This window comes from Bombina bombina, chromosome 7 (genome assembly GCF_027579735.1).
Source record: "Bombina bombina isolate aBomBom1 chromosome 7, aBomBom1.pri, whole genome shotgun sequence".
In the NCBI taxonomy this organism is placed as follows: domain Eukaryota; kingdom Metazoa; phylum Chordata; class Amphibia; order Anura; family Bombinatoridae; genus Bombina; species Bombina bombina.
Genome location: NC_069505.1, coordinates 34,488,926 through 34,502,900, shown reverse-complemented (window position 1 = coordinate 34,502,900; position 13,975 = coordinate 34,488,926). Strand labels below are relative to the sequence as shown.

At 35.9% G+C, this 13,975-nt stretch overlaps 1 protein-coding gene across 1 annotated transcript in view; it reads right to left on the bottom strand.

The window, feature by feature from the left end:
• The window catches only part of RIN1 (Ras and Rab interactor 1), a 65,962-nt gene that overhangs the window by 22,600 nt on the left and 29,387 nt on the right, over positions 1-13,975 (bottom strand). The window contains exons 5-8 of the mRNA XM_053720028.1: positions 2,938-3,010; positions 2,616-2,707; positions 1,361-2,395; positions 503-808 (exon numbers count right to left, since the gene is read on the bottom strand). Coding sequence (XP_053576003.1) covers positions 503-808; positions 1,361-2,395; positions 2,616-2,707; positions 2,938-3,010 — 1,506 coding nt within the window. The remainder of the gene's footprint in view (positions 1-502; positions 809-1,360; positions 2,396-2,615; positions 2,708-2,937; positions 3,011-13,975) is intronic.

Here is a 13,975-nt window from a genome sequence, read left to right as displayed (position 1 = left end):
TGACATATACTGTAAGGGAATACAAGAGCGCCTGGTGTGTACATAAGGCTAAGAACAACAGACGTACAGTAGAGGCAGTAATGACACATACTGTAAGAGAATACAAGAGCGCCTGGTGTGTGCATAAGGCTAAGAACAACAGATGTACAGTAGAGGCGGTAATGACACATACTGTAAGGGAATACAAGAGCAGCCGGTGTGTGCATAAGGCTAAGAACAACAGACGTACAGTAGAGGCGGTAATGACACATACTGTAAGGGAATACAAGAGTGCCTGCTGTGTGCATAAAATTAAGAACAACAGACGTGTGCCAGAAGTGGTAACGACACGTACTATAAACGTAATTATTTTAGGATCTGTATTGTGCCCTGAGCACTGAGGTAATGCATTGCTCTGCTGAAGGTCGTCGGACCTACCTAGACCAGAAATTCATACTACACTTTTGTAGACATTATTAATTTGCCATTGTCTTACTATTCAGCTTAACACCCCACATCTCACCATGCTGTGAGTCCATACTCCGGTAGACACCTTGACAAGCATGAAGCAGCAAACGGACCTTATCACATGGTGAGTATTTCTCCTGAATTCTCAGAAGCTTCTGGCGGATTTTTTCCAGCTCTTGAGCTCCCGGAGCCACCAGATTTACACCTAGTAGTGAAGGACCTCCCTTCCTTACCATCTGCATGTTTTTCCCAAGTCTCTCTAGCTCTCCATTCTCTTCCAATCCTATTCGGACATCAGAGACTAGACGAAGCCTCAATGGTTTCAGGATAAGTCGGTGAAGGGATTTTTCTAGGACACGATCTGTGGGGTGAAATATAACTGAGTCTATGTCTCAGCCACTCTAAACTACCCTTGAAATTCAAGCACAACTCTATGTTTCATTCCATATATGTAAACAAATGAGCAATACATCAGTCTATTCCCTCTTCCCTGCTCTCTGTTCATTTAAATAATATGCCCATGCAGCCTGCAGTATGTGGGTGGAACCTGACAATATTTCAAAGAAATTACTATATGAACAATAGTATTACATTAACAAAGAATGTAATGCAGATGAATCATAATGTTAAGCATATGGTCCTAATTAGTTAATATGTTTTGTAATAAAATACATGACATAGTCTCAAGAAGGGAAACTAAGTACTTCAAAGTTTTCTCAATAACACTGTTAAAGATACACAAACTTAATAATAATAATAACATTGCCATGGGGGATTATATCTGATTCTATGTATGCATTAGCTGCTAGTGGGCATAGCTGTGATAGTGTGTACATCTATATAGAACATGTTGGCACATCTTTTTGTTTATATGTGCTAAGGTTTTGGCTACATTTGATATGCACTTACTAACCTTGTTCTTCAAGAGAAAGTGCCCACAGCTGCAAATCTGCAGTTTCCCTAAGTATATTTTTCATCTTATCCATGAAATTTCGGACTTCCTTCAATAAAGTCTGGTATGAATTTACTTTCTCCTCTTCCTCCTTTTCCTTCTCATTCGTCCTCCCTCCCTCCTCCAAGCTCCTCAAAAACTCCTTTAGTTCCTTCCCAAAATCTGTTGTAACATCCCTCCCCATTTCTTCTATTAATACCAGGATTTTCCTCTCTGGGGAAAGTAGGGACAGGAAAGCACCACTGACAGCCCTAAATGAAGAACGACCACTCCTTTTCTTCCTTCTTCTCGTTAATTGGGGAGAAAACTTTCCCCCATCCTCTGAAGTCCCCTCTTCTGCACTGCTTATGGATGCACTGTCATGCTCTTCCAAATCATTTTGGCCATTAGAAGTAGGCTCTCCTGTCTCCTTTGTCTCTTTTGTCTTGGTAATGGGTGTGGGAACCTTATAATCCCCAATATCTTTGGAGCGAGCCTGAGAAATTTTTAACCCGAGATCCATACTGCCTTTGCTGAGGCTTTTCTTCAGACGTTGCCTTAGGGATGATCGTGGTCTTCTATATTCTTGGTCTACTGATGTGTCTTGAGTTTTTCCCAATGGAACACCTTGAATGTCCTCATTAGCAGGCACCTCCTCATCTTCTTCTTTCACAGTCTCTTCAGAAGGCACTGGTGGTGGAGGATTTAGTGGGGGTGAGAGGGACCCTGAATTTTCTGTAGACACCCTAACCTTGATGCTTTTTTTAAACTTGCTCCTCTTGAGTGCCCCATTATCTTTTGGTTTGTACAGAGGATTAAAAAAACAGAGAGCACCCTCCCCATTCCCTTGGGAAACTTCCAGAGGGCTGCGGGTTTTGAAAGAAGGAAGAAGGTCAGGTGTGATTTGGTCTGGAAGCTCAATGGGTGATAGGACATTGATAGGAGGTGGGGATGGGGGAGGACTGTCTGAGACTGCAGAATGATCCCGACGAGTATTAAGTGAGGAACTCCAAAACTCTGCTTAGGGAACATCAAAGAGAAGAAATCAATGAAGATGCTAAGCCTAAATTGTAGGTATTGGTTCATTTTTATGTATCAACCTTAAAGCTCTTCATAAAACTAAGAGTTTTTAAAAACACATTTTTCAAGTTCTGGGATATTTTGTTTTGTAATAATTGCTTATTGTGATAAATAATAAGCAAGGCCTATGACCTGCTCACTGGTCACAATAACTCACCAAGGCCCAGGCGGGAAATGGCCTCTAGCTGTTTTCTTGAGGTCACCTTCTCTATGGCTGCAGGAAGTCTTAGTGTGTTTGGGAGAACATCACTTGAAGGAGAAGATACAGATAATGAGAAAAAGAGAGAGAAAAAATTAAGGAGAACATGGAGGTGAAGTATGAGGAACCAAAAATTGATTACAAAATAGTGTTAAAAAACAGTAAAGTTCTGAATGCATGAAGGTAGCGAGAGCAAGGAAGAAGATAAGAAAATGCCTGTAATAAAAGCTAAAATCTTTGTTTAGAAACTGGACCTGAAAGAATAGAAATCATCACTCACCACTCACTGCAGTAATGAGACACAAGTTTCACGAGATCAGGAAAGATGAGCTTGGACTTTTCCAGTGAAAGACCTGCATAAGACAGCACACTGATCAGACATACAGCCAATTAACAAACATACTGATCAGACATAGAGCCAATTAACAACATACTGATCAGACATAGAGCCAATTAACAACATACTGCTCAAACATACAGCCAATTAACAACATACTGATCAGACATAGAGCCAACTAACAACATAATGATCAGACATAGAGCCAATTAACAACATACTGATCAGACATACAGCCAATTAACAAACATACTGATCAGACATACAGCCAATTAACAAACATACTGATCAGACATAGAACCAATTAACAACATAATGATCAGACACAAAGCCCATTAACAACATACTGAAGAAACATAGAGCCAATTAACAACATACTGATAAGACATAGAGCCAATTAACAACATACTGATCAGACATAGAGCCAATTAACCACATACTGATCAGACATAGAGCCAATTAACAAAATACTGATCAGACATAGAGCCAATTAACAAACATACTGATCAGACATACAGCCAATTAACAAACATACTGATCAGACATAGAGCCAATTAACAACATAATGATCAGACATAGAGCCAATTAACAACATACTGATAAGACATAGAGCCAATTAACAACATACTGATCAGACATAGAGCCAATTAACAACATACTGATCAGACATAGAGCCAATTAACAAACATACTGATCAGACATACAGCCAATTAACAAACATACTGATCAGACATAGAGCCAATTAACAACATAATGATCAGACACAAAGCCCATTAACAACATACTGAAGAAACATAGAGCCAATTAACAACATACTGATAAGACATAGAGCCAATTAACAACATACTGATCAGACATAGAGCCAATTAACAACATACTGATCAGACATAGAGCCAATTAACAAACATACTGCTCAAACATACAGCCAACTAACAACATACTGATCAGGCATACAGCCAATTAACAAACATACTGATCAGACATAGAGCCAATTAACAACATAATGATCAGACACAAAGCCCATTAACAACATACTGAAGAAACATAGAGCCAATTAACAACATACTGATAAGACATAGAGCCAATTAACAACATACTGATAAGACATAGAGCCAATTAACAACATACTGATCAGACATAGAGCCCATTAACAACATACTGAAGAAACATAGAGCCAATTAACAGCATACTGATCAGACATAGAGCCAATTAACAAACATACTGATCAGACATACAGCCAATTAACAAACATACTGATCAGACATAGAGCCAATTAACAACATAATGATCAGACACAAAGCCCATTAACAACATACTGAAGAAACATAGAGCCAATTAACAACATACTGATAAGACATAGAGCCAATTAACAACATACTGATAAGACATAGAGCCAATTAACAACATACTGATCAGACATAGAGCCCATTAACAACATACTGAAGAAACATAGAGCCAATTAACAGCATACTGATCAGACATAGAGCCCATTAACAACATACTGAAGAAACATAGAGCCAATTAACAACATACTGATAAGACATAGAGCCAATTAACAACATACTGATCAGACATAGAGCCCATTAACAACATACTGAAGAAACATAGAGCCAATTAACAACATACTGATAAGACATAGAGCCAATTAACAACATACTGATCAGACATAGAGCCAATTAACAACATACTGATCAGACATAGAGCCAATTAACAACATACTGATCAGACATAGAGCCCATTAACAACATACTGAAGAAACATAGAGCCAATTAACAACATACTGATAAGACATAGAGCCAATTAACAACATAATGATCAGACATAGAGCCCATTAACAACATACTGAAGAAACATAGAGCCAATTAACAACATACTGATAAGACATAGAGCCAATTAACAACATACTGATCAGACATAGAGCCAATTAACAACATACTGATCAGACATAGAGCCAATTAACAACATACTGATCAGACATAGAGCCAATGAACAACATACTGATCAGACATAGAGCCCATTAACAACATACTGAAGAGACATAGAGCCAATTGACAACATACTGAAGAGACATAGAGCCAATTAACAACATACTGATCAGACATAGAGCCAATTAACAACATACTGATCAGACATAGAGCCAATTAACAACATACTGAAGAGACATAGAGCCAATTAACAACATACTGATCACACATAGAGCCAATTAACAACATACTGATCAGACATAGAGCCAATTAACAACATACTGATCAGACATAGAGCCAATGAACAACATACTGATCAGACATAGAGCCCATTAACAACATACTGAAGAGACATAGAGCCAATTAACAACATACTGAAGAGACATAGAGCCCATTAACAACATACTGAAGAGACATAGAGCCCATTAACAACATACTGAAGAGACATAGAGCCAATTAACAACATACTGATCAGACATACAGTACAGATAATTAACAACATACTGATCAGACATACAGCCAATTAACAACATACTGATCAGACATACAGCCAATTAACAACATACCAATCAGACATACAGCCAATTGACAACATACTGATCAGACATATAGCCAATTAACAACATACTGATCAGACATACAGCCAATTAACCACATACTGATCAGACATACAGCCAATTAACCACATACTGATCAGACATACAGCCAACTAACAACATACTGATCAGACATACAGCCAATTAACAACACAATGATCAGAAATACAGCCAATTAAAAACATACTAATCAGACATACAGTCAATTAACAACATACTGATCAGACATACAGCTAAATAATAACATACTGATCAGACACACAGCTAAATAATAAAATACTGATCAGACATACAGCTAAATAATAAAATACTGATCAGACATACAGCTAAATAATAACATACTGATCAGACATACAGCTAAATAATAACATACTGATCAGACATACAGCTAAATAATAACATACTGATCAGACATACAGCTAAATAATAACATACTGATCACACATACAGCTAAATAATAACATACTGATCAGACACACAGCTAAATAATAAAATACTGATCAGACATACAGCTAAATAATAAAATACGGATCAGACATACAGCTAATTAATAACATACTGATCAGACATACAGCTAAATAATAACATACTGATCAGACATACAGCTAAATAATAACATACTGATCAGACATACAGCTAAATAATAACATACTGATCAGACATACAGCTAAATAATAACATACTGATCAGACATACAGCTAAATAACAACATACTGATCAGACATACAGCTAAATAACAACATACTGATCAGATATATAGCTAAATAACAACATACTGATCAGACATACAGCTAAATGATAACATACTGATCAGACATACAGCTAAATAATAACATACTGATCAGACATACAGCTAAATAATAACATACTGATCAGACACACAGCTAAATAACAACATACTGATCAGACATACAGCTAAATAATAACATACTGATCAGACATACAGCTAAATAACAACATACTGATCAGACATACAGCTAAATAATAACATACTGATCAGACACACAGCTAAATAACAACATACTGATCAGACATACAGCTAAATAATAACATACTGATCAGACATACAGCTAAATAACAACATACTGATCAGACATACAGCTAAATAATAACATACTGATCAGATATACAGCTAAATAATAACATACTGATCAGACACACAGCTAAATAACAACATACTGATCAGACATACAGCTAAATAATAACATACTGATCAGACATACAGCTAAATAACAACATACTGATCAGACATACAGCTAAATAACAACATACTGATCAGACATACAGCTAAATAACAACATACTGATCAGACATACAGCTAAATAACAACATACTGATCAGACATACAGCTAAATAACAACATACTGATCAGACATACAGCTAAATAACAACATACTGATCAGACATACAGCTAAATAATAACATACTGATCAGACATACAGCTAAATAATAACATACTGATCAGACATACAGCTAAATAACAACATACTGATCAGACATACAGCTAAATAACAACATACTGATCAGACATACAGCTAAATAACATACTGATCAGACATACAGCTAAATAACAACATACTGATCAGACATACAGCTAAATAACATACTGATCAGACATACAGCTAAATAACATACTGATCAGACATACAGCTAAATAACATACTGATCAGACATACAGCTAAATAACAACATACTGATCAGACATACAGCTAAATAACAACATACTGATCAGACATACAGCTAAATAATAACATACTGATCAGACATACAGCTAAATAATAACATACTAATCAGACATACAGCTAAATAATAACATACTGATCAGACATACAGCTAAATAACAACATACTGATCAGACATACAGCTAAATAATAACATACTGATCAGACATACAGCTAAATAATAACATACTGATCAGACACACAGCTAAATAACAACATACTGATCAGACATACAGCTAAATAATAACATACTGATCAGACATACAGCTAAATAATAACATACTAATCAGACATACAGCTAAATAATAACATACTGATCAGACATACAGCTAAATAATAACATACTGATCAGACATACAGCTAAATAATAACATACTGATCAGACACACAGCTAAATAATAACATACTGATCAGACATACAGCTAAATAATAACATACTGATCAGACATACAGCTAAATAATAACATACTGATCAGACATACAGCTAAATAATATACTGATCAGACATACAGCTAAATAACAACATACTGATCAGACATACAGCTAAATAACAACATACTGATCAGACATACAGCTAAATAATAACATACTGATCAGACATACAGCTAAATAATAACATACTGATCAGACATACAGCTAAATAACAACATACTGATCAGACATACAGCTAAATAATAACATACTGATCAGACATACAGCTAAATAACAACATACTGATCAGACATACAGCTAAATAACAACATACTGACCAGACATACAGCTAAATAATAACATACTGATCAGACATACAGCTAAATAATAACATACTGATCAGACATACAGCTAAATAATAACATACTGATCAGACATACAGCTAAATAACAACATACTGATCAGACATACAGCTAAATAACAACATACTGACCAGACATACAGCTAAATAATAACATACTGACCAGACATACAGCTAAATAATAACATACTGATCAGACATACAGCTAAATAATATACTGATCAGACATACAGCTAAATAACAACATACTGATCAGACATACAGCTAAATAATAACATACTGATCAGACATACAGCTAAATAATAACATACTGATCAGACATACAGCTAAATAAAAACATACTGATCAGACATACAGCTAAATAATAACATACTGATCAGACATACAGCTAAATAACAACATACTGATCAGACATACAGCTAAATAATAACATACTGATCAGACATACAGCTAAATAATAACATACTGATCAGACATACAGCTAAATAACAACATACTGATCAGACATACAGCTAAATAACAACATAATGATCAGACATACAGCTAAATAATAACATACTGATCAGACATACAGCTAAATAATAACATACTGATCAGACATACAGCTAAATAATAACATACTGATCAGACATACAGCTAAATAATAACATACTGATCAGACATACAGCTAAATAACAACATACTGATCAGACATACAGCTAAATAATAACATACTGATCAGACATACAGCTAAATAACAACATACTGATCAGACATACAGCTAAATAACAACATAATGATCAGACATACAGCTAAATAATAACATACTGATCAGACATACAGCTAAATAATAACATACTGATCAGACATACAGCTAAATAATAACATACTGATCAGACATACAGCTAAATAATAACATACTGATCATACATACAGCTAAATAATAACATACTGATCAGACATACAGCTAAATAATAACATACTGATCAGACATACAGCTAAATAATAACATACTGATCAGACATACAGCTAAATAACAACATACTGATCAGACATACAGCTAAATAACAACATACTGATCAGACATACAGCTAAATAACAACATACTGATCAGACATACAGCTAAATAACAACATACTGATCAGACATACAGCTAAATAACAACATACTGATCAGACATACAGCTAAATAACAACATACTGATCAGACATACAGCTAAATAACAACATACTGATCAGACATACAGCTAAATAATAACATACTGATCAGACATTCAGCTAAATAATAACATACTGATCAGACATTCAGCTAAATAATAACATACTGATCAGACATACAGCTAAATAATAACATACTGATCAGACATACAGCTAAATAACAACATACTGATCAGACATACAGCTAAATAACAACATACTGATCAGACATACAGCTAAATAATAACATACTGATCAGACATACAGCTAAATAATAACATACTGATCAGACATACAGCTAAATAATAACATACTGATCAGACATACAGCTAAATAACAACATACTGATCAGACATACAGCTAAATAACAACATACTGATCAGACATACAGCTAAATAACAACATACTGATCAGACATACAGCTAAATAATAACATACTGATCAGACATACAGCTAAATAATAGCATACTGATCAGACATACAGCTAAATAATAACATACTGATCAGACATACAGCTAAATAATAACATACTGATCAGACATACAGCTAAATAACAACATACTGATCAGACATACAGCTAAATAATAACATACTGATCAGACATACAGCTAAATAATAACATACTGATCAGACATACAGCTAAATAACAACATACTGATCAGACATACAGCTAAATAACAACATACTGATCAGACATACAGCTAAATAATAACATACTGATCAGACATACAGCTAAATAATAACATACTGATCAGACATACAGCTAAATAACAACATATTGATCAGACATACAGCTAAATAATAACATACTGATCAGACATACAGCTAAATAACAACATACTGATCAGACATACAGCTAAATAACAACATACTGATCAGACATACAGCTAAATAACAACATACTGACCAGACATACAGCTAAATAATAACATACTGATCAGACATACAGCTAAATAATAACATACTGATCAGACATACAGCTAAATAATAACATACTGATCAGACATACAGCTAAATAACAACATACTGATCAGACATACAGCTAAATAACAACATACTGATCAGACATACAGCTAAATAACAACATACTGACCAGACATACAGCTAAATAATAACATACTGATCAGACATACAGCTAAATAATAACATACTGATCAGACATACAGCTAAATAATAACATACTGATCAGACATACAGCTAAATAATAACATACTGATCAGACATACAGCTAAATAACAACATACTGATCAGACATACAGCTAAATAACAACATACTGATCAGACATACAGCTAAATAATAACATACTGATCAGACATACAGCTAAATAATAACATACTGATCAGACATACAGCTAAATAACAAGATACTGATCAGACATACAGCTAAATAATAACATATTGATCAGACATACAGCTAAATAATAAAATACTGATCAGACATACAGCTAAATAACAACATACTGATCAGACATACAGCTAAATAATAACATACTGATCAGACATACAGCTAAATAATTTGCATACAAAGAGAGAAGCGCTCTACCAGGAACGAACAACAGCTCAGTGGCTTGTTCTATGGCGATTTACCACCCGGAAGCAGCCTCTTTTAGACCAGTGTGCTTTTCACAGAAGAAAACTTTCCTGAAGTATATCAGTCTGATCCTGCCAAGTAAGGTCAGTCCAGCCCCGAAATACCAGGCAATTCTCCTATCAGCCAATCGGAATTCGAGGGACGCCATCTTGGATGACGTCCCTTAAAGGAACCGTCATTCGTCGGGAAGTCGTCGGCCAGGATGGATGTTCCGCGTCGGCGGGATGAAGATGGAGCCGGAAGAAAGAAGATTGAAGATGCCGCTTGATAGAAGACTTCAGCCGGATGATGGACCTCTTCAGCCCCCGCTTGGATGAAGACTTCAGCCGGATGATGGACCTCTTCTGCCCCCGCTTGGATGAAGGCATCGCCCGGATAGGATGAAGACTTCGGACCCTCTTCTGGACGGATCGGTGATACCCGGCGTGGTGAAGATAAGGTAGGAAGATCTTCAGGGGCTTAGTGTTAGGTTTATTTAAGGGGGGTTTGGGTTAGATTAGGGGTATGTGGGTGGTGGGTTGTAATGTTGGAGGGGATACTGTATATTTTTTTTTACAGGCAAAAGAGCAGAATTCTTTGGGGCATGCCCCGCAAAAGGCCCTTTTAAGGGCTGGTAAGGTAAAAGAGCTTTTCAATTTTTATTTTAGAATAGGGTAGGGCATTTTTTTATTTTGGGGGCTTTGTTATTTTATTAGGGGGCTTAGAGTAGGTGTAATTAGCTTAAAATTGTTGTAATATTTTTTTAATGTTTGTAAATTATTTTTTTATTTTTTGTAACTTAGTTCTTTTTTTATTTTTTGAACTTTAGTTAGTTTATTTAATTGTATTTATTTGTAGGTATTTGTATGTAATTAATTTATTTATTGATAGTGTAGTGTTAGGTTTAATTGTAGATAATTGTAGGTAGTTTAGTTAATTAATTTATTGATAGTGTAGTGTTAGGTTTAATTGTAACTTAGGTTAGGATTTATTTTACAGGTAATTTTGTAATTATTTAACTAGGTAGCTATTAAATAGTTATTAACTATTTAATAGCTATTGTACCTGGTTAAAATAAATACAAAGTTGCCTGTAAAATAAATATTAATCCTAAAATAGCTACAATATAATTATTATTTATATTGTAGCTATATTAGGGTTTATTTTACAGGTAAGTATTTAGCTTTAAATAGGAATAATTTATTTAATAAGATTTATTTTATTTCCTTAGATAAAAATTATATTTAATTTAGGGGGGTGTTAGTGTTAGGGTTAGACTTAGCTTTAGGGGTTAATACATTTATTAGAGTAGCGGCGAGGTCCGGTCAGCAGTTTAGGGGTTAATACTTGAAGTTAGGTGTCGGTGATGTTAGGGAGGGCAGATTAGGAATTAATACTATTTATTATAGGGTTTTTGAGGCGGGAGTGAGGCAGATTAGGGGTTAATAACTTTATTATAGTAGCGGTGAGGTCCGGTTGGCAGATTAGGGGTTAATAATTGTAGGTAGGTGGCGGCGATGTTGGGGGTGGCAGATTAGGGGTTAATAAATATAATATAGGGGTCGGCGGTGTTAGGGGCAGCAGATTAGGGGTACATAGCTATAATGTAGGTTGCGGCGGTGTACGGAGCGGCAGATTAGGGGTTAATAATAAAATGCAGGGGTCAGCGATAGCGGGGTCGGCAGATTAGGGGTTAATAAGTGTAAGGCTAGGGGTGTTTAGACTCGGGGTACATGTTAGGGTGTTAGGTGCAGACTTAGGAAGTGTTTCCCCATAGGAAACAATGGGGCTGCGTTAGGAGCTGAACGCTGCTTTTTTGCAGGTGTTAGGTTTTTTTTCAGCTCAAACGGCCCCATTGTTTCCTATGGGGGAATCGTGCACGAGCACGTTTTTGAAGCTGGCCGCGTCCGTAAGCACCGCTGGTATTTAGAGTTGCAGTGGCGGTAAATATGCTCTACGCTCCCTTTTTGAAGCCTAACGCAGCCCTTCTGTGAACTCTAAATACCAGCGGTATTTAAAAGGTGTGGGGGGAAAAAAGCATGCGTAGCTAACGCACCCCTTTGGCCGCAGAACTCTAAATCTAGGCGTTAGAGATCAACTCACTAGTACAGATGTAGGGTCAAAGATAAAAGAGAGACAGGTATTTTTGAACAAAAGGAATTTGGGATGTTTCCCCTGTTTAGGCTGTATAAGCTGTCATTCCATGATAAAGGGAAAATATTTCTTTCACCCTAGAAATGGGAAAAAATATGAGATAAAAGAATACTACACATGTGAATCAACATATGTGATATACCTTATAGAATCTTCCTGTTCCCTGATCTACATAGGGGAAACTACCCGTATGATCAGGGACAGGATATGTCAACACCGCTCAAATATAAGGTGTAAAAATGTAGAAGCACCGGTGTCCTACCACTTCTTAAAATGTGGACATCAAATAAGCCAATTGAGATGGCAAATAATTGATAGTGTGAGCCAACAAAGAAATGGAGTAAATAGGGAAAAACTCCTAAAACAAAAAGAAATGTTTTGGATTTATGAGTTAGTAGTATGATACCTAGAGGGCTTAACAGAGAGTATGATTGGTCAATTTTCCTGTAGATTGATATTTGTTAGAGTTAAATTTTACTATGATGTGAAATAGCTAATGAAAAAAGTGGTAACAAATATTACTAAGTTAAGGTTGAAAAACTATAAATAGGGCTGTGTAAGCAAACTAAATATAAAAATATATAAGTTACACGGCTAGATTTGGAGTTTTGTCGGTAACGACCCGAAAAACTAACGCCGGCTTTTTTCTGGCCGCACCATAAAAATAACTCTGGTATTGAGAGTCCACATAAAGGCTGCGTTAGGCTCCAAAAAAGGAGCGTAGAGCATTTTTAACGCAGCTTCAACTCTCGATACCAGAGTTGCTTACGGACGCGGCCAGCCTCAAAAACGTGCTCGTGCACGATTCTCCCATAGGAAACAATGGGGCTGTTTGAGCTGAAAAAAAACCTAACACCTGCAAAAAAGCCGCGTTCAGCTCCTAACGCAGCCCCATTGTTTGCTATGCGGTAACCCTTCCGACGTCTGCACTTAACACTCTAACATGTACCCCGAGTCTAAACACCCCTAACCTTACACTTATTAACCCCTAATCTGCCACCCCCGCTATCGCTGACCCCTGCATATTAT